The 23,239-nt window shown below is 42.0% G+C and overlaps 1 protein-coding gene across 7 annotated transcripts in view; it reads right to left on the reverse strand.

The window, feature by feature from the left end:
• The window catches only part of cadps2 (Ca++-dependent secretion activator 2), a 237,066-nt gene that overhangs the window by 65,396 nt on the left and 148,431 nt on the right, over nt 1-23,239 (reverse strand). For 4 of the 7 annotated variants that reach the window (XM_029751538.1, XM_029751535.1, XM_029751534.1 and 1 more), the window contains exons 13-17: nt 21,091-21,278; nt 14,602-14,703; nt 10,384-10,447; nt 10,087-10,210; nt 9,783-9,883 (exon numbers count right to left, since the gene is read on the reverse strand). In XM_029751538.1, the coding sequence (XP_029607398.1) occupies nt 9,783-9,883; nt 10,087-10,210; nt 10,384-10,447; nt 14,602-14,703; nt 21,091-21,278 (579 nt within the window). Of the gene's footprint in view, nt 1-2,861; nt 2,871-9,782; nt 9,884-10,086; nt 10,211-10,383; nt 10,448-14,601; nt 14,704-21,090; nt 21,279-23,239 lie in introns of all 7 variants that reach the window. The other 3 variants (XM_029751531.1, XM_029751536.1, XM_029751532.1) reach the window with 1 other exon arrangement.

The raw sequence follows: 23,239 nt of genomic DNA on the forward strand, positions 1-23,239 counted from the left end.
GCCCAGTCATCTATAGATTAGGGTTTAATTTAGTTATCTAAATTTACAGATTTCCTTATATGAACTAACTCTGTAAAATCGTTGAATTTCTGTTCAGTATAAATGTATTAGGGCCATAAATCTATGGATTGCACATGACAGGGAATACAGATATGCATCAGTTGGTGACAGATACCTTGGATCAGAAAACCAGTCCGTATCTGGTGTGACCACCATTTGCATTATGCAGTGTGACATCTCCTTCACAGAGTTGATCAGGCTGTTGATTGTGGCCTGTGGAATGTTGTCCCACTCCTCTTCAATGGCTGTGCGAAGTTGCTGGATATTTCCAGGAACTGGAACATGCTGTCGCACACGTCGATCCTGAGCATTCCAAACATGCTCAATTGGTGACATGTCTGGTCAGTTTGCAGGCCATGGAAGAACTGGGACATTTTCAGCTTCCAGGAATTGGGTAAAGATCCTTGCAGCATGGTGCCGTGCATTATCATGCTGAAACATGAGGTGATGGCGGCAGATGAATGGCACAACAATGGGCCTCAGGATCTCATCACGGTATCGCTGTGCATTCAAATTGCCATCTATAAAATGCAATTGTGTTCGTTGTCCGTAGATTACGGCTGCACAATACGATAACCCCACCACCACGGGGCAGGCACTCTGTTCACACCGCCGACATCAGCAATCCGCTCGCCCACACAACGCCATACATGCTGTCTGCCATCTGCCTGGTACAGTTGGAACTGGGATTCATCCATGAAGAGCACACTTCTCCAGCTTGTCAGTGGCCATCAAAGGTGAGCATTTGCCCACTGAAGTCTGTTACCACACCAAACTGCAGTCAGGTCAAGACCCTGGGAGGACAACAAGCACGCAGATGAGCATCCCTGAGACGGTATCTGACAGTTTGTGCAGAAATTCTTCATTTGTGTCAGATGATCCCGCAGGTGAAGAAGCCGGATGTGGAGGACCTGGTCTGGCATGGTTATACCTGGTCTGGGGTTGTGAGGTCGGTTGGATGTACTGCCAAATTCTTCATAACGACATTGGAGGCGGCTTAACGTTCAATTCTCTGGCAACAGCTCTGGTGTACATTCCTGCAGTCAGCATGCCAATTACACACTCCCTCAAAACTTGAGACATCTGTGGCATTGTATTTTCTGACAAAACAACACATTTTAGAGTGGCCTTTCTTGTCCCCTGTACAAGTTGAACCTGTGTAAGGATCATGCTGTTTAATCAGTTTCTTCAGATGCCACACCTGTCAGGTGGATGGGATTATCTTGGCAAAAAATAAATGCTCACTAACAGGAATGTAAAAAAATTTCTGCACAACATTTTTAAGAAATAAGCTTTTTGTGTGTATGGGAAACTTCTGGGACCTTTTATTTCAGTTCATGAAACATGGGTCCAACACTTTACATGTTGGATTTATATTTTTGTTCAGTGTATATCACACAAAAGAAGAAAAGGTTCAAAAGATGGATGTGCACTCAAACTCTTTTCATGTCTTGGTGGGACTAGCCATTATACATGTACTGTAGTTACAAACCCAATCACTTACAGTGATTATTGAATACAATATTTGCTTAAAGTTCTGACTGGTCCTTGACTATTGTTACGGTGTGTCAATGTGACTACATACCGGTATGTTTTGTTTGTGTCAATATTGTGTACGACACACCATCTATCAAGGAAGTTAGTATAGGAGATTTTAGTTCATATCCACAAAGTTAGTATAGGAGATTTTAGTTCATATCCACAAAGTTAGTATAGGAGATTTTAGGTCATATCCAGGAAGTTAGTATAAGATTTGAGGTCATATCCAGTAAGTTAGTATATGAGATTTTAGGTCATAATGGAGCTTGACAAAGTCATGTTCTTGGCTCTAAGTCAATGGGACATTTAGCAGGGCTGCTGTTGCTTTTCATGACTGCATTGTCTACATGCCCACCCAAAAGAGATGCTTCCTACCCTACTCAGTGGTCGCCATGTGACGAGAGAGAAAAGTGCAAAGAGCCCAATGAAGCACAAGGGGGAGGAATGTGACAGATTGATTGAAGGTCGTTGTTCCTGTGTGCGTGAGTCCATCCGTCTGTGTGTGTGTGTCTGTCTGTATGTGTCCATCTGTGTGTGTGTGTGTGTGTGTGTGTGTGTGTGTGTGTGTGTGTGTGTGTGTGTGTGTGTGTGTTAGTGGGCGTTTGCGGCAGATAAAACACTAGGCTGGCGGTCAGAGAAGGTGCATGTCCCATCGCTATACCTGGCCTTGAGGGCCATTGTCATCATCCTTTTCAGATGTGCCTTTTCAGCGCTCTGTGCAAATCAACACAATTAAAAAGAGTGCCTTTGCGCCACACGATTTGTTACCTATCGCCAACCCCCTCAATTCACACCAACAGGCATCCTCACATAACTGCAGGAAAGAACTCACAAAATGCTGTCTCTAAGTGAGATTCAGAGAAAGATGGAGGAATAAAAATGTAAGGTATATGACTGAAAGCAAGGGCAAACGATATAGATGCATGTCAAGAAACACTGAATTGTAGCAACATTTGGGTACAATAATCACCCCAAAACCTGAATCCTTAGATACCCAGAGGGTAGAATTTGGTATCATGGGACACAAATATTCAGCAGTCCACCAGGACCACAACCTGTCGTGGATCCACCACATCGCACCTTAATGACGGTTGATGTCTCAGTATCAACCATCTCGATGAAAACCATGAACAGAGCTTGACAGGGTATGAGTGAAGAGTGGTATACTGTATGACTGACAGATGTTGACAGGCTTTGGGACGTAACACAATTTGATGGACATGACAGACACACAGATAGAGTTTTCTTTAAGAAACACTTACCTCTCTTCCCTTTCCAATTCATATCAGAAGAAGAGGGAAAGTGAAAGACAGAAATTAGAGAAAGTGAAGGTCTCTCTTTGCATTTTTCACTTGGTATAAAATACTAAAAAGGGTCATTTGATTTCCACACATGCTGAAAACATGGAAACATTTTAAAAGGACCATGTCTCATTTGTGGTCATGACAGCCACAGATTAGCAGCCACTTATAAATAGCGCTGTCACTCAGAAACAGATGTCTGAAGCCACACTGCCTCTTATTTGACAAGTACAGTGCATGCGGATAGTTTTCAGACCCCTCAACTTTTTCCACATTTTGTTATGTTACAGCCTTATTCTAAATTTGATTAAAGTGTATTTTTTCCCCTCATCAATCTACACACAAACCCCATAATGACAAGGCAAAAACAGGGTTTTAGACATTTTTTACATAAGCATTCAGACCCTTTACCTTCGGCAGCGATTACAGCCTTGAGTCTTCTTGGGTATGACGCTACAAGCTTGGCACACCTGTATTTGGGGAGTTTCTCCTATACTTCTCTGCCGATCCTCTCAAGCGCTGTCAGGTTGGATGGGGAGCGTCGCTGCACAGCTATTTTCAGGTCTCTCCAGAGATGTAAGATTGGGTTCAAGTCCGGGCTCTGGCTGGGCCACTCAAGGACATTCAGAGACTTGTCCCGAAGCCACTCCTGCGTTGTCTTGGCTGTGTGCTTAGGGACGTTGTCCTGTTGGAAGGTGAACCTTCGCCCCAGTCTTAGGTCCTGAGCGCTCTGGAGCAGGTTTTCATCAAGGATCTCTCTGTACTTTGCTCCATTCATCTTTCCCTCGATACTGAATAGTCTCCCAGGCCCTGCTGTTGAAAAACATCCCCACAGCATGATGCTGCCCCGACCATGCTTCACTGTAGGGATGGTACCAGGTTTCCTCCAGACGTGACGCTTGGCATTCAAGCCAAAGAGTTTAATCTTGGTTTCATCAGACAAGAGAATCTTGTTTTTCATGGTCTGAGAGACTATAGGTGCCTTTTGGCAAACTCCAAGCAGGCTGTCATGTGCCTTTTACTGAAGAGTGGCTTCCGTTTGGCCACTCTACAATAAATGCTTGATTGGTGGAGTGCTGTAGAGATGGTTGTCCATCTGGAAGGTTCTCCCATCTCCACAGAGGAACTCTGGAGCTCTGTCAGAGTGACCATCGGGTTCTTGGTCACCTCCCTGACCAAGGCCCTTCTCCCCTGATTGCTCAGTTTGGCTGGGCGGCCAGCCCAGACAAAGGAAGAGTCTTGGTGTTTGGAACCACAAAGGAAGAGTCTTGAAGGTTCCAAATTTCTTCCATTTAAGACAGACGGAGGCCACTGTGTTCTTGGGGACCTTCAATGCTGTAGACATTTTTTGGTACACTTCCCCAAATCTGTGCCTCGATACAATCCTGTCTGAGCTCTACTAACAATTCCTTCGACCTCATGGCTTGGTTTTTGCTCTGACATGCACTGTCAACTGTGGGACCTTATATAGACAGGTGTGTGCCTTTCCAAGTCATGTCAGATCAATTGATTAGAGTGCACCTGTGGTAAATTCACATTTTATAAACATCTCAAGGACGATCAATGGAAACAGGATGCAACTAAGCTCCTTTTTGCTTTGACATTTTGGGGGTATTGTGTGTAGATTGATGAAGGAAACAATTACTTTAATCAATTTTAGAATAAGGCTGTAACGTAACAAATGGTGGAAAAAGTCAAGAGGTCTGAACACTTTCTGAATGCACTGTATATGTGTTGTTTGTGGATGTCTCAACACCTATGATTGAGCAGTTTTACACTGTACCATAAGAGCGACCTGTGTGTATGGGCTGTGGGCGTTGTTTTCATCTCTGCCCGCCAAGATTTTACTACAGTGTTGGCAATTGATGTGTCATCTTCCACTTTGGCACACAGCTGCCAACACAGACCCAGGATAGAAACAAACAGCTCTACCCCTCTCAAAGAGTGCAGTGTATAAAGTCAGAACATCTGCTGTTTCAGCCACTGCCTATCACCCAGGGAGTACACCAAGGCTTGATCCTAGGCCCCACACGCTTCTCAATTTACATCAACAACATAGCTCAGGCAGTAGGAAGCTCTCTCATCTATTTATATGCAGATAATACAATCTCAAACTCAGCTGACCCCTCCCTGGATTTTGTGTTAAAAGCTCTACAGCAAAGCTTTCTTAGTGTCCAACAAGCTTTCTCTGCCCTTAACATTGTTCTGAACACCTCCAAAACAAAGTTCATGTGGTTTGGTAAGAAGAATGACCCTCTCCCCACCAGTGTGATTACTACTTCTGAGGGTTTAGAGCTTGAGGTAGTCACCTGATACAAGTACGGCTAGACGGTACAACATCCTTCTCTCAGCACATATCAAAGCTGCAGGCTAAAGTTAAATCTAGACTTGGTTTCCTCTACTGTAATCGTTCCTCTTTCACCCAGATGCCAAAGTAACCCTGATTCAGATGACCATCCTACCCATGCTAGATTATGGAGACGTAATTTATAGATCGCTGTCGAGCGGCTAGATGTTCTTTACCATTCGGCCATCAGATTTGCCACTAATGCTCCTTACAGGCCACATCACTGCACTCTATACTCCTCTGTCAACTGGTCACCTCTGTATACCCAATGCAAGACCCACTGGTTGATGCTTATTTATAAAAACCTATTAGGCCTCACTCCCCCATATCTGAGATACCTACTGCAGCACTCATCCTCCACATACAACACCCGTTCTGCCAGTCACATTCTGTTAAAGGTCCCCAAAGCACACACATCCCTGGGTCGGTCCTCTTTTCAGTTTGCTGCAGCTAGCGACTGGAACGAGCTGCAAAAAACACTCAAACTGGACAGTTTTATCAACATCTCTTCATTCAAAGACTCAATCATAGACACTCTTACTGCCAGTTGTGGCTGCTTCGCATGATGTATTGTTGTCTCTACCTTCTTGTCCTTTGTGGTGTTGTCTGTGCCTAATAATGTTTGTGCCATGTTTTGTGCTGCTACCATGTTGTGCTGCTACCATATTGTTGTGATGTTGCATTGCTGCCATGCTTTTGTTGTTGTGTTAGGTCTCTTTTTATGTAGTGTTGTGGTGTCACTCTTGTTGTAATGTGTGTTTTGTCCAATATTTTTAGTTTATTTTTAATCCCAGCCCCCGTCCCCGCAGGTGGCCTTTTGCCATCATTGTAAATAAGAATTTGTTCATAACTGACTTGCCTAGTTAAATAAAGGTTAAATATATATATATTTTTTAAGTGGTTTAAAGTTATTAGATCAACGCCTTCTTGTGTGGCACAGGCAGGAATCATCATTCCTACGTCTGGTAAGATGAGGGGTGGGGGTGTGTGTCTATTTGTCAATAACAGCGGGTGTGCAATGTCTAATATTAAACAAGTCTTGAGGTATTGCTCGCCTGAGGAAGAGTACCTCATGATAAACTGTAGATCTACCAAGAGAGTTCTCATCCACATTATTCGTAGCCATCTATTTACCCCCACAAACTGATGCTGGCACTAAGACCGCACTCAACGAGCTGTATAAGGCCATAAGCAAACAAGAAAATGCTCATCCAGATGCGGCGCTCCTAGTGGCCGGGGACTTTAATGCAGGCAAACTTAAATCCGTTTTACCTAATTTCTATCAGCATGTCACATGTGCAACCAGAGGGAAAAAAAACTCTAGACCACCTTTACTCCACACACGGAGATGCATACAAAGTTCTCCCTCACCCTTCATTTGGCACATCTGACCATAATTCTATCCTCCTGATTCCTGCTTACAAGCAAAAATGAAAGCAGGAAGTACCAGTGACTCGCTTAATATGGAGGTGGTGAGATGACGTGGATGCTACGCTATAGGACTGTTTTGCTAGCACAGACTGGAATATATTCAGGAATTCATCCAATGGCATCGAGGAGTATACCACCTCAGTCACTGGCTTCATCAATAAGTGCATCGATGACATCGTCCCCTCAGTGACCATACGTACATATCCCAACCAGAAGCCATGGATTACAGGCAACATCCGCATCTAGCTAAAGGCTTGCACTGCCGCTTTCAAGGAGCTGGACACTAATCCAGACGCTTATAAGAAATCCTGCTACGCTATCAGACGAACCATCAAATAGGCAAAGCGTCAATACAGGATAAATATTGAATCCTACTACACCGGCTCTGGCGCTCGTCGGATGTGGCAGAGTTTGAAAACTATTACGTACTACAAAGGGAAACCCAGCTGCCCATTGACACGAGTCTACCAGACTAGCTAAATGCTTGCATGAGAGCACCATGCATGAGAGCACCAGCTGTTCCCGGACAACTGTGTGATCACACTCTAGTTGATGGGGACCATAGTCCCTGTACCCAAGGAAGCGAAGGTAACCTGCCTAAATGCGAAGGTAACCTGCCTAAGGTAACCCGTCTGAGAATGCTGTTCATTGACTACAGCTCAGCGTTCAACACCATAGTGCCCACAAAGCTCATCACTAAGCTAAGGACCCTGGGACTAAACACATCCCTCTGCAACAACACATCTGCCACGCTGATCCTCAACACTTGGGCCCCTCAGGGGTGTGTGCTCAGTCCCCTCCTGTACTCCCTGTTCACCCACGACTGCGTGGTCAAACACGACTCCAACAACATCATTAAGTTTGCTGACAACACAACAGTGGTAGCCCTGATCACCGACAACGATGAGACAGTCTATAGGGAGGTGGTCAGAGACCTGGCAGTGTGGTGCCAGGACAACAACCTCTCCCTCAATGTGAGCAAGACAAAGGAGCTGATGACTACAGGAAAAGGCGGGCCAAACAGGCCCCCATTAACATCAACAGGGCTGTAGTGAAGCGTGTTGAGAGTTAAGTTCCTTGGTGTCCTCATCACCAATGAACTATTATGGTCCAAACACACCAAGACAGTTGTGAAGAGGGCACGACAACACATTTTCCCCCTCAGGAGACTGAAAAGATTTGTCATGGGTCCCCAGATCCTCAAAAATGTCTACAGCTGCACCATCAAGAGCATCCTGACCGGTTGCATCACCGCCTGGTATTGTAACTGCTCGGCATCTGACCATAAGGCGCTACAAAGGGTAGTGTGTACGGCCCAGTACATCACTGGGGCCAAGCTTCCTGCCATCCAGGACCTATATAATAGGCGGTGTCAGAGGAAGGCCCAAAAAATTGTCAAAGACTCCAGTCACCCAGGTCATAGACTGTTCTCTCTGCTACTGCACGGCAAGCAGTACCGGAGCGCCAAGTCCAGGACCAAAAGGCTCCTTAACAACTTCTACCCCCCAATCCATAAGACTGCTGAACAATTTATCAAATGGCCACCCGGACTATTTACAATATAATATATTGTAATATGTATATAGCCTCGCTATTGTTATTTTATTGTGTTACTTTTTATTATTTTTTAGTTTCGCTTATTTTGTAAATATTTTCTTAACTCTTTCTTGAACTGCATTGTTGGTTAAGGGCTTGTACGTTAGCATTTCACAGTAAGGTCTACACTTGTTGTATTTGGCGCATGTGACATTTTTGATTTGATAAAAAAACAAAAAAACATTTCAAGTGAAATATTTATCTATGACAAGAGTTAAGTTGTGGTTTTGAGGAGGAATATACTGACAGCAATAAAGGTATTCTGAAATCTTGAAAGGCACGCTTTGCTAAGATTAGTGACATTTGCATGAAGGAAGTACTGCAACTATTCTTAAAATACTTTATTTCTGATCTGTATATGATGGTTTGTGACTTATACTGTGATTGAGTACAGTGTTCTAAGTGTTGTGACGCTACAGCTCTGTGCACATCAGGGTTGGGGTCAATTCGGAATTTCTGAATTTAACATTTTAATTGACCACATCCCATAGGAAGCAGAATTTTAATTTAATTTGAATTGAAGTAGAATTTTACTCAAAGCTATTCAACTGAGATGTGAAACAAGAGTCTCATTCATTTGAGAAATATTTTATCAAAAGGATATGTCACATCATTAATGCAAAGAATACACATACCATTTCAAATATTAGTTTGATTATAACTCAAAGATGTCAAACAGTATTTTTACTTCGTCATGATATGTTAGATTGTTCCATTCCATACTGCAGTATTTGATCTAATGCATTCTAGGAAAAAATAAATACATCTGATTTAAAAACATATCTAAATGTAATGCAAACTCTAGAATGATTTTGTATTTTTATAAAGTAACCATTGTTTAACTAGGCAAGTCAATTAAGAACAAATTCCTATTTACAATGACGGCCTACCTCGGCCAAACCCGGACTAAGCTGAGCCAATTGTGCACCGCCCTATGGGGCTCCCACTCACGGCCGGATGTGATACAGCCTAGAATCGAACCAGGGACTGTAGTGATGCCTCTTGCACTGGGATGCAGTGCCTTAGACTGCTGTGCCACTCAGGATGCCCTTCTAGCGAATCAGAAACAAGTATTTAACAACGCTGTGGTATATTAACTGTTACTGACAACCCACAACATGATCTTAGAATATTTCCAGACCACTGTCATTATTTCAAATTGTTTTAGGAGAATGAGTGTTTCATGAAAATGAAATGTTTCAACCTTATGCTACATGGTGGTGGTAAACATACATGATGTCAAAAACATTACTATGCTGATAGAATAAATATGCCATTAGAATTGAATTAAATAATATTCTACCTCCTTTAATTCAAAGTATGCTTCCTGTGAGGTGTGGCCAATTAAATTCAAATTCAAGATCTGAATTAGAATTATGAAAAATTCGCAACTCAATTCAGAATCGACCCCAACCCTGGTGCACATTGAGTTTGTAACGGTGATAGTGTGTGTGTGTGTGTGTGTGTGTGGTAGGGCTGACACCATTAGTATGGCAGAATGGTCCTACCTCGGAATGGTGCTCATCATTCTGCTGCAGGACCTCAATACAAAGTTCTCCTAGTCGCATCATGTCCTCCAATCTCTTCTCCGGGGCAGCCTGAGCATCAGCTGTGACATTAGCACACATAAACATGCCAGCAGTGTGACATCAGCACACAGATACACTAAAACACTACCGCCACCCAGTATACTCTATTAAGAACACTGACAAACCAACATGTGCATATACTTGAACAAATCCCAGACACAGAGACATGACAGTGAAATACGACACAGTAATATCACCACGTGTGAGCCGGGCTTGCACACACCCTCGATCTGAGCATATTGGGTCAGCTGGGAGTAGTTGATAAGGGCAGCTTTCTCCAGACATTTTTTGACCATCTTCTTCATCTCCTCAGGAGGAATCGGAGTGGTAATGTCCTTCATCAAAACCTAGAATCCACAAAACAGACATCTTGTTCCTTACAAGAGTGACCGAAAACCTGATTTTAGTGGAAGACCACAAGGATAACCCAACACATTCTTGTCTGCAGTATGAATAACGGAATGCAGAGACTTGTAAACTCAAAGAATAACAATAGCCCAACTTTTTCAGCAAAACATACCCTTTCTAGCAGGGAGAGTGTCGCTTTGAGTGCGCCATCTGGTCGGCCAAAGGGGAAACAGTACCTGTGGACACAAGTGTGAGTGGACAGTGCACCTACACCATCAGATTCTGTGGGAATGCTTAACTGCGTTTTGCATCATATGATGCATCATCCGGGGATGATTTCTGTATTTTGAAAGTTACATATTAAAATATTTTGGGACTATGTCAACAATGAACTAATGAAACAAATATCAAAAGATAGTTTTTGGGTGGATTTGTCCTTTAATGCATGAAAGGAAGCCATTGCACTACATAATGCAGGACAGCCATCTATTGACTACAGATAAAACATTGATCGGCACAAATATGTAGGTTAAATTGTGGGTGATGAAGCCTCAACAAAGTAGAGGTCAGAAGTGAGAGGCAAATAGGATAAATTAAGATAGTGCTTTATTAATCCCCGAGAGGGAAAATAAATGTACTCTCTGTTTATCATATATGCATAGTCACTTTAACTATACATTCATGTACATACTACCTCAATTGGGCCGACCAACCAGTGCTCCCGCACATTGGCTAACCGGGCTTTCTGCATTGTGTCCCGCCACCCGCCAACCCCTCTTTTACGCTACTGCTACTCTCTGTTCATCATATATGCATAGTCACTTTAACCATATCTACATGTACATACTACCTCAATCAGCCTGACTAACCGGTGTATGTATGTAGCCTCGCTACTTTTATAGCCTCGCTACTGTATATAGCCTGTCTTTTAACTGTTTCCATTTCTTTACTTACCTATTGTTCCCCAAATACCTTTTTTGCACTATTGGTTAGAGCCTGTAAGTAAGCATTTCACTGTAAGGTCTACACCTGTTGTATTCAGAGCACGTGACAAATAAACTTTGATTTGATTTGAAATTTGATTGCACCAGCCAATACATACATTACCAATAAATACCCCATGACCACACATTCTCTGGGGACTCTTGACTGGTACCAAGCTGAACTACCGGACAACAGCTCTCCTAAATGTGGATATTATATTTTAAGTGGATTTGAGGTGTTCGCAGTCAAACATGTCCCTTCTTAGTGCGTGGTTAGGAATGACCAAACGACTCTTATAGCCCTTATACAACTTCACTGTGTTCCCCTTTAATCCTAAACAAACTACACGCACCCTGCTCCTGTTTGCTGCTGATCAGCATAATCCCAAAATTGTCTAGGCTATTGTTTACTGCCATTAGCCTCTCGTTGAGGAGTGAGGTTAATGACTCCCGCTGCTTTCAACAGCCCTCTACAGACTCCGTGTCCCCACCCACCCTCTCTCCTCCTTGGGGCCAGATGGAGGGCTCTTCACAGGGATGAAGGGGTTTGAAATGCCAAAGTTCAGGGATATGAATGGGGCAAGTTCATTGAACAAACCATCCTTCAAGGTCTGGATCTGTGTCAATGGCCCTGACAATAAGGCCATACAAGGCAATAATGGTGAATAGCAGCTCACAGATGTAGGGAGGACCAAGAATCCAATATACACCATTTTGCACCTGTTTAACCCATAAGAGTCTAAGCAATGTCTAAGCCAGGGGAGGGGTTATTTGATGAAAAATCATTTTTGCCCTTACTGCTATTAGCCCATACAAACACATTGAATAATGATTCACTACATGGAAACAATAGGTAGTCCCCCAACAAATCTAAAGGAAGTTTGTTCTGAAGTGTCTGTCCTATATCTGAGAGACATAAGAAAGATCAGGAAATATTTGTTGTTGTTTTATTTTATCCCTTATTTCTGGCACTAAACAATCTAAGCCCTGGGGGGTTCTATAAAGCTAATTGGAAATGTTTTAACGTCATACCAAGGGTCATTTTGCCGTTTAATTTAGAATTTTAAGACTCCATGAAGTACACCAATAAAATATAGAACAAAAATAATAGATTGAAATGTTTATTTAGCTTTACTGCTATTAGCCTGTACAAACACATTGAATAACAGATAGTCCCCCATAAAAAAAATATTAAGGAAGTTTGTTCTGAAGTGTCTGTCCTACACATCCAGTCAAAAGTTTGGACACACCTACTCATTCAAGGGTTTTTCTTTATTTTTTTAAATGTTCTACATTGTAGAATAATAGAGAATGCATCAAAACTATGAAATAACACATAAGGAATCATGTAGTAATCAAAAAAGTGTTTAACAAATCAAAATATAATTTATATTTGAGATTCTTCAAAGTAGCCACCCTTTGCCTTCATAACAGCTTTGCACACTCTTGGCATTCTCTCAACCAGCTTCACCTGGAATGCTTTTCCAACTGTCTTGAAGGAGTTCCCACATATTCTGAGCACTTGTTGGCTGCTTTTCCTTCACTCTGCAATCCAACTCATCCCAAACCATCTCAATTGGGTTGAGGTCAGGAGATTGTGGAGGACAGGTCATCTGATGCAGCACTCCATCACTCTCCTTGGTTAAATAGCCTTATACAGCCTGGAGGTGTGTTGAGTCATTGTCCTGTTGAAAAACAAATGACCGTCCCACTAAGCGCAAACCAGATGGGATGGCATATTGTTGCAGAATGCTGTGGTTGCCATGCTGGTTAAGTGTGCCTTGAATTCTAAATATATCACTGACAGTGTCACCAGAAAATCACCCCACACCATCACACCTTCTCCTCCATGCTTCACGATGGGAACCACACATGCAGAGATCATCCGTTCACCTAGTCTGCATCTCACGAAGACACACCAGTTGGAACCAAAAATCTCAAATTTGTACTGATCAGACCAAAAGGACAGATTTCCACCGGTCTAATGTCCATTGCTCGTGTTTCTTGGCCCAAGCAAGTCTTTTCTTTTGGTGTCCTTTAGTAGTCGTTTCTGTGCACCAATTCAACCATGAAGGCCTGATTCATGCAGTCTCCTCTGAACAGTTGATGTTGAGATGTGTCTGTTACTTGAACTCTGTGAAGCATTTATTTGGGCTGCAATTACTGAGGCTGGTAACTCTAATGAACTTATCCTCTGCAGCAGAGGTAACTCTGGGTCTTCCTTTCCTGTGGCGGTCCTCATGAGAGCCAGCTTCATCATAGCACTTGATGGTTTTCGCGACTGCACTTGAAGAAACTTTCAAAGTTCTTGAAATGTTCTGCATTGACTGACCTTCATGTCTTAAAGTAATGATGAACTGTTGTTTCTTTTTGCTTTTTTGAGCTGTTCTTGCCATAATATGGACTTGGTCTTTTACCAAATAGGGCTATCTTCTGTATATCAACCCTACCTTGTCACAACACAACTGATTCAAATGCATTAATGAAAGAAACTCCACAAATGAACTTTTAACAAGGCACACCTGTTAATTGAAATGCATTCCAGGTGACTACCTCATTAAGCTGGTTGAAAGAATGCCAAGAACGTGCAAAGCTGTCATCAAGGTAAAGGGTGGTTACTTTGAAGAATCTCAAATATAATACATATTTTGATTTGTTTAACACTTTTTTGGTTACTACATGAATCCATATGTGTCTTTGTCATAGTTGTGATGTATTCACTATTATTCTACAATGTAGAAAATAGTTTAAAAAAAAAAAAAAAACCTTTAATGAGTAGGTGTGTCCAAACTTTTGACTGGTACTGTATATCTTAGAGCAATCACTACCCGGACTGCTAACCTTGACTTCCTGGGCTTCTTTCAACTGAAAGAAAAAAGGCGCTGCCTCAAAACAACACTCGCTTTCGTAAGATCAGGAAAAATATTATTTTTGACGTGTATTTAACCCCTTATATTTGCCACTAAACAGTCTCCATATATACTTCCATACATTTTTTCAACTGGTGCCGGGGGACCTTCAGACGAGTGTTGAGGCCTGTGGGCGTCCTAGAGCAAAACAACCGACATGTACTGTAGTGTGTAGCCCAAATTGTTTGGACGCTACAGACAGAAGTTGGCAGATCGGCTGCACCGATTTCAGACAAGTCCCAGGACGCTTTCCATAGAAGGGTCATAATAGTTTGTAGACTAAACCATTCGGACGCTAGAGACGATTGTGATTTTGTGAAAAAACATATCTCTAGCTTAAACTGACAGATTTATAGGGATTTTTTTATTATGCTAATTAGACCTTAGGGGGTTAAATGTGTGGAAGGTTTTTATTATACTCAGTTACTAGTGCATTACTGACAGATGAAGCCTACATACCATTGTTTGTAATCATGTCAATCGTAGAGGAAGTAGTACCTAAAATGGATGATCTGGTTGTCCAATAGACTCAGGAGACGGCTTCTTATGTCCTCAAACTGTTCTCTCTCTTCCTCAGTGACTGTGCCTATCCCATCCGGCCTGAGAAAAAAAATGCAAATATTTGATGAGCATTTCATTATAGGGAAAATCTGCAGTTCAAACAACAACAAAGAGACCACCACACCACCTTTTTTGGTAAACAGCTAAGGGATGGGGCTGGAGTAAAGTAACCACTCTGAAATTCATAGACGGGGCTATGGATGCAAGGACTGACCATCCATGAAATAAAAATGATAGTTTTAACCATGTTTTGAAAATATACTGTGTGTGTTTAGAATTACATAGTTTACAAACAATGTAAAAAAAAAATTAAAAAAAAAAAGCTTATATTTTGGGTTCTGATGGTGTTGGACAGTTGCTCATTTAAGTTATATTTTTCAAGAATCAATGGCTATATATCATTCATTTAAAAGTCAACAAATGGATGTAGCAATCACAGATTGCCACTTTAATGTTTGTAAAGCTTCCATTCTCTTCTTGCCTTCCCATTAATAGGCACTCTGGGAAAAGAGAAGAAAATGCAATCACTACCCGGACTGCTAACCTTGACTTCCTGGGCTTCTTTCAACTGAAAGAAAAAAAGGCGCTGCCTCAAAACAGTTGTCTGTGTTAATGAGTTGTGCTTATAAAAGCGTATGCAGTGAGCCCCTGAACATTATGTATTAGCTTCTAGTAGGGAAGAACGAGATGTATCTGCAACAATATTTGTGACTATTGTTTTTACTTCAGTTTATTTTAGTAAATACTTTAACACTTATTTTTCTTAAAACTGCATTGTTCATTAAGGGCTTGTAAGTAAGCATTTCACTGTAAGGTCTACACCTGTTGTATTCGGCGCATGTGACAAATACCATTTGATTTGACTTGAAGTTGAAGCAGAGAAACTGAATTGTGAATTGCAATTTAGTTATGAAGCATTTACAAATTGTTTGTGTGTTGTTTACTCTGCCAAGAGAGTTACAAAAAAGCTAACTAAGGTAATTCTATAATAAATATGAGTGTAAACCATCCTATCCAAAATGTGCCTGGTTTTAGAGTAAAATAATAAACCTCACATTAGAAACATAAAAAGGGATTTAGCTGTCATAAAGGACACTATAAAAAAGAATCTCAAGAAATGGAGTAACAATGAAAAGCTTGTAGTGTATTGTGTCTGAACATCAGGCCTTCACTTCAACTGCTCTCCGTTCAATCCCCAAAAGGCCCTGGTCTACAATGAAAAACAGCCCTCTCTTCACAACAGCATTTGTAAGGACTACTTGTTCCTTAAATCCGTCAATTCATTAACTCCCCCCCTGCTGCCACCCCCTTTAACAAGCACCAGCTAATCCCAAAGGAACACACAAAAAGGATAGTGCTAGGAGGGGTGGGCGAGTATGCTCACTCATGGGATGGCAAGGACATTTTCTTTCATGTCGTGGTAAAAAGGGAGTGGATTTCTTGTTCTGTTCATCCCTCACACTCCAGCCCAAACGTCCAGATGAAGATATAAGGGCCATGTAAAGCAGCCCTCCCTCCCCATCCTTTGGCCATACACTAGGTCAGGGTTCCCCAACAGTGAATTTGGCCCGCGGGTGGTTTTAGCAAAAAAAACAAAAAAACATACAGTACTCATTCAAGGGTTTTACTATTGAAAGTTTTATCAAGCGCTATGATGAATCTGCCTCTCATGAGGACCGCTACAGGAAAGGAAGACCCAGAGTTACCTGCTGCAGAGGATAAGTTATTTAGAGTTACCAGCCTCAGATTGCAGCCCAAATAAATGCTTTGCAGAGTTCAAGTAACAGACACATCTAAACATCAATTGTTCAAAGAAGACTGCGTGAATCAGGCCTTCATGGTTGAATTGCTACAAAAGAAAGCACTACTAAAGGACACCGATAAGAAGGAGAGACTTGCTTGGGCCAAGAAACACAAGCAATGGACATTAGACTGGTGGAAATCTGTCCTTTGGTCTGATGAGTCCAAATTTGACATTTTTGTTCCAACCGCCATGTCTTTGTGAGACGCAGAGTAGGTGAACGGATGAACTCCGCATGTGTAGTTCCCACCATGAAGCATGGAGGAGGAGGTGTGATGGTGCTTTGCTGGTGACACTGTCAGTGATTTATTTAAGGCACATTTAATCAGCATGGCTACCACCGCATTCTGCAGCAATACGCCATCCCATCTGGTTTGCGCTTAGTGGGAGTATCATTTGTTTTTCCACAGGACAAATGACCCAACACACCTCCAAGCTGTGTAAGGGTTATTTGACCATGAAGGAAAGTGATGGAGTGCTGCATCAGAGGACGTAGCCTCCACAATCTCCCGACCTCAACCCAATTGAGATGAGTTGGACTGCAGAGTGAAGGAGAAGCAGTCAACAAGTGCTCAGCATATGTGGGAACTCAAGACTGTTGGAAAAGCATTCCAGGTGAAGCTGGTTGACAGAATGCCAAGAGTGTGCAAAGTTGTCTTCAAGGCATAGATAGGGTGGCTACTTTGAAGAATATCAAATATAAATTTGTTGAACACTGTGTTTTTTCATAGTTTTGATGTCTTCACTATTATTCTACAATGTAGAAAATGGTACAAATAAAGAAAAACCCTTGAATGAGTAGTCCAAACTTTTGACTGGTACTGTATATTATTTTATTATTTATAATTTTCATTGTTGGACATAAAATACTGTAAAAACACCAGGAAATCAGCTCCAAGTAATTCAAATTTTGTAAATCTGTTCCCAAGTATACCCACACATAAGAGAGAGACACGTGATCATATACAAATGTAAGCAAGGTTTAAAATGATTATGTTTTAGTTAAATATATATCTGTTTGGGCTTTTTGCAGTCAATTTGCAGTCTACAAATTATTTCCAATTACTGTCCTGGCACCCCAAACAACCCTCAAGAAAACAAAATTGTCCAGTGGCTGAATCTAGATGATCCCTGCACTAGGCCTTAGTCCCAGCCCAAGCCCATGGGTCCTGTGAGCTGACCAGTTTCTAAAATTCAAAGACAAACAAAGATAAGGAATATTTTCATTTAGCAAAGGCAACATGCCTTATACAAATATAGACACGTTAACACAAGCAAAACATCAGATTGCACGATTGATCAATACTGACAGTTTTGTGGCATGGAGTCGGACAAAGAACAGACTGTCACTCAGTTGTTCAGTCCTCTGATACAAGGATAGCAACATAGAGATGGTATGTAACATTCAAAGTGTTGCAAGGATACGAGCACTCAAAGCCTGCCTTGTTAACACCAAAAAGTTGGCAACAGGCCAAATTGAAAATACCCTGATAGACCATTAAAATCTCAAGTAGAACCCCTGTGCTTGTAACTGGCTTTTCTCTGACTGCTGTCAAATCCAATCAAACTTCCTGTCATGCTTGGCTGCACACGTCAGAGCTGGGCGCGGTGCGACAGCTTGTCGAGGGCAGACGCATTGTTGATGCTTAATGAAGCAAGCATGTTTGAGTTGGGGCTAAACGCTGACCCCCACTCACAAAGGGTTAACAGGCTCCTGGATGGGGCTGTAGGTTACTGCAGTCTTGTCGGGACATCTGTAGTTTCATGTCAGGGTGTTTACAGTGGATACGGCTCATCTGTAAGTGATGACTGTCGTCTTCGACCACGCTCCAAACCTCCGGATGTCTGGGCAAATCACATCCGACGGAGTGGGCGTCATCTGATGGTGAGTCGGCGGCCACACGTGGCAGGGCACCGTGTGCGTGTCACCTACCTTTAGCAGCATGGGGAACAGACAAGGCTGGCAGTTAGGAGAGACAGTGGATGGGTGGCATGAGGAGTCAGGGTGGCAGAAGTAAAAGCTCCGGTCACATTCCGAGCCCATGAGAGCCGGACGGCTCTGAGAAGCGGGGGATAGGAAGTGACAGGTGAGAAGGAGGTGAGCAGAAGATGTGCCCGCTGTCGCTGTTCACACGGCTCACAGTGCTGCCCTTTCGCTCCCTTTGCCATGGGCTGCTGTAACCGTGCTCCGCTCCCAAACACACCCGTCTCCATGAAGATGCAAGCCACACCTGCACAGACTCATGTTGGTGGCAAAGCTCAATGAGTCCACTCTTCATCATCTGTCAATCAAAACCAATGATCCACAAAAAGTTGTCACAAAGTTAGCAAGTGTCCCCTTTTCAAGGAACACCTTTTTCCAGAAATCACAAGCCCCTTTCACAACCATTGTACAAAGAGTGTGATTATAAAAGACTACGTAAAGGGAAATGTACTAGCGGAAATGTATTTTGTGCAACACAATCTAACCTATGACAGCTAAAAAATGGCAGCTCTGATAAGGAAATAGTACACTCAACCAGTTCTTTGACAACTATTGTTCTCAAAGTGCAAAGGCTAAGCCCCAAATGCAGGGGTGCACCCACACATCACAAGGAAAATGCATGGGTTTTGTATACGGCAGATCTGACAGATTTTTTTTTGATAATTTAAAATAAATGTTACATTCGCCAAGACCCACCCCTTTTCGTTTACAAAGACAAGTAAGTCACAGATTGCATAAGGCTGTTGCATAAAGCTACCTCCATCTCAGTCTGTGGCCTCATGCTACCCGATGCCATCTTCCACTCCCTTCCACACCCTCTCTGGCAGCACCAGAGCACTGAATAGGCATCAATTATTCAAATTAGAACTCCAACTGACAAAAAGCCAGTTCCAGCAATCTCCCCTGTTTATACATGGTGATTACACAGAGGCTAATCATTACATTCTCTAATTGGCTAAATTACTCAACAAAGAGAGAAAGCACATATATTAGCATTTATCACAGGGGAAGTCAAGCATGGGGTTATTTGAGGTAAGTGGGAAACTAATAGCCGTAAAGGCATCTACATACTGCTCCTGGCAGAACTCGGCTGTGCCTCCCATACTCCCTTAAAATACCTTCACTTGAAATACGAGGAAAAAGCAGCAATAGCACTGTTAGTCCATCTTGAGACCCAGTAGTCAGTATACACTTCCTAGATACAGTAACTCAAGAAATCTGAAATCCATTTTGAAGTTTTTGCAGAGGTCTTAGTCATGGAATTTTACATCCAAGATGTTTAGTGCAGTATTTCTCAAGTGAAAAAAATGTTCATGAAAAGTAGTTGTCTCATTGAATGACAAACACTTTATTGAAGAATCCCTACTGTTGACCAATCACCGACGAAGGGTAGTAGACTTCGGCTTCCGAACTTCGGCTTACCTCAGGGAAAAAATGTGTGCATGAAAAGCTGAAACTATATTTGTGTCCAAAGATGAAAACAAACAAAAATGTCACAAAATGTAATCATAATGGGAAGCATGCGGATGCCTTAAGAGGGATAGAGTGGAGCTGTTAAGCCGACAAGTGGCCAAGGCATACTGCTCATATCAGACTAAATACAAGAAACAAATGACATGCTTTTGACAAAAGTACTGTACCAACTCATGTCCAGAAAATATTATTATATTTCATTATAATTATTTGGTGGTCGTGAACATTTTTCTCTGTGTAAAAACCTTGGATATTTGGTTAAATCTAAACATCAACCCTCAAACATATTTAGTTTCAGAAATTGTGTGTAGAAATGAATAATGATAAACCAAAGAAAAATACATAAGAAGAAAACATGGAGGACGAAAAGGGAACAATTACCAACCTATTAAAAACTGATATAGAACCTGTATTTATTTTCTAATCATACTACGCTCCGATGCAGAGTTAACAGCTAAGTGATCATTTGTATGCAGAGACTCCGTATACGTTCTCCCTCTATCTCAAAGAAAGGAGAAATGAAAACTAGACATTGAAAGAGTGGTGGTGGGTGGTTACTATTGTGGTATTATCAAGTCCCTTTGCAGGACTCGTCTTTACATCACACAAAAGCCCACCGTTTCTCATTTACCTATTATTATCTCTTTTAACTAAATATTTCTGATTCCTTGATTTCTGAAATGTGAAATAAAAAGTATACAAGCTTTTCTATGGGTGTATGACAGCCTATAGGGGCAATGAATGGAAGAGTGTGAACAAGATTCCCACTAGGCACAGACATCAGTTTGGTTGAGTTGAAACTAACGTGAAATCAACAACAAAAAATGTCATCATGACATTGGATTTAAGTTAAAAGTTAGGTGAAAAAAAGACAAAATTCCTCTCCCTACGTTGATGACTTTTTGCAAATCCAATCAGTTTTCCACGTTGATTCCACACCATCACATTTACGTTTTTGGGTTGAAATGACGTGTAAACAACATTGATTCAACCAGTTTTTCCCAGTGGGATGAGTCTTTTCACTGGTTATAGATTTTAAAAAATCATCTTGACAATTACCATCTGAGCTCCGGAGACAACATTTCAGTTCGGCAAAAAGTAAAAGCAAAAACCTGTAGTTGCTTTAATACAACACTTAACTAATTTGTGGAGCTTTTGATGTATGTACCTATTGCCATGGATGTGGGAGGCACAGAAGGCATAGCTGTAATGTAGAAGAGTGGGGTCGACCAGGGTGTTGTTCTCAGAGTAGTCCATCAGGTCCCGGAGGTAGCTGAGGTGCCGGTGGCAGCCCCTCACACCATAGCGGGCGCAGTACTCATCCAGCACAAACACCTGACCTGGACTGAACCATCCCTGTGGACACAAACAGAGGAAAGGCTAGAGAGGATAGTTTTGACTTATTGGGATGCCTGCCACTGATGGTCTCTAACAGGATGGTCTGCCGGAATCTGTGGAGAAAAAAAAAAAAAAGATAATTACAGCTTCTTTTTTTTTTTTAAGGAGGATGGAATTTTGAACTCCTCACATATTTTTATTTTATTTGTGAAAAGATTGGAGCAAATGAATAGAGGGATGAGAAATGCGCAGTGCTGAAGTGGGGATGGAACCGGGACCCGCCGCGGGGGGACTGTATATGATTCCGTAGAAGAGAGCATTACCGTTTGACCAGACCACGGGCCATAGTTATGCCTTCTATGTCAACATTGATTGGAAACTAGATGTTTTTTATTTATATAGATCAGGGGTGTCAAACTCATTTCACCGCAGGCCACATTCAGTCTTCACCAAGGCCCGGATTGCCGCACTTAAAATGTATTATATTTCTTTGCCATCAAACTTAGCAAAAAATATTCCTCCATTTATTGCTTTTGGAATTTTCTAAACTTCCTGACTGCTAAGCTTTCATTTCGATTACTGTTTGCAAGCTGGACAGAGAGAAGAGACTAGAAATGGAGGTCCATTATTTCTACACAGTTTCCATTTGGTTTTAGACATTTCAAAGTCGATCGAGATCCTTTTGTTTTGTCATCATATTCTGATGATTATGTTTTTAGTTTTTTTACTCTCCATTATCACTGTAAATACAGACCCTCTGCAATAAGCTGTTAAAGAGAAAATCCCAGACTATTTCCAATGATTAAACAAATGAGACCAAGGTTAACCCGCCAACAATTAATTCACCAAAAAAATATAAATAAATTCACTCTAAGTAGGAAGTGATCTGAAATCTTAGAACGTTCATTAGTTCATTCATCCTGCACATAATAACTAAATTAGGCATGAATCTTAAACCTAATTAAGACGCCTCTCGGAAGGAATATTAACAAATTAGCACCTCCGCAGAGCAGTTGCCCATAACGACGCCAATAGATCCCTGGCATGGCAACCGTGACTCTTCGGGTGGCGATGGTTGACCTGGGAGCGACCCAGACATGTGCAATACTGTGCCCTACAAATCTGTCACTCTGAATCCTTTCTATTTCCAAATTAAATTTGCACTTGATACTTAAATGGAAGGCAGAATAAATCTTTCTATTTTTCTTGAGATTTAGAGTCAGAAACAACAACATGCCAATGGATACAAATGATAACGGGCTCCAATTCTTGGTCTTCCTCATACTGCAAATAATAGCAACCTACTTCTTGAGACATCCTGATAGGGACTGGGTCCGAGATTTCAAACCTGGATAGAATAGGACTCCTTCATGTCTTAAAGACTGTCAGAGACTCTTTGTACAGTCAATAAAACCTAGCTTCACTAAGTGAGTTGGAAATGACCTGACTTCACCACACATTTCCTTTTCTGTCTCTCCGTCACTTCTACTTCTCTAACTCCTCCTTTAGTTAGTCATTCTCTCTCACCATCTGAATCATTCCCTTTCTCTCTCTCCCTCTTTCTAGCGTTCATTCCCCAACTCTTTCGTTCTCCCCTCTCTTTCGTTTGTTCCCCCCTCTCTCTCGTTCGCTCGTTCGTCCCCCTCTTTCGTTCGTTCCCCCGTCCCCCCCTCTCTCGTTCTCTCTCCCATTCGTTCCCCCGTCCCCCCCTCTCTCATTCGTTACCCCATCTCAACCTCTCTTTCTCGTTCCACCCTCTCTCCTTCGTTACCCCATCTCAACCTCTCTTTCTCGTTCCACCCTCTCTCATTCGTTACCCCATCTCAACCTCTCTTTCTCGTTCCACCCCTCTCTCATTCGTTACCCCATCTCAACCTCTCTTTCTCGTTCCACCCTCTCTCATTCGTTACCCCCTCTCAACCTCTCTTTCTCCGTTCCACACCCTCTCTCATTCGTTACCCCATCTCACCTCTCTTTCT

Source organism: Salmo trutta, chromosome 4, assembly GCF_901001165.1.
Source record: "Salmo trutta chromosome 4, fSalTru1.1, whole genome shotgun sequence".
In the NCBI taxonomy this organism is placed as follows: Eukaryota; Metazoa; Chordata; class Actinopteri; order Salmoniformes; family Salmonidae; genus Salmo; species Salmo trutta.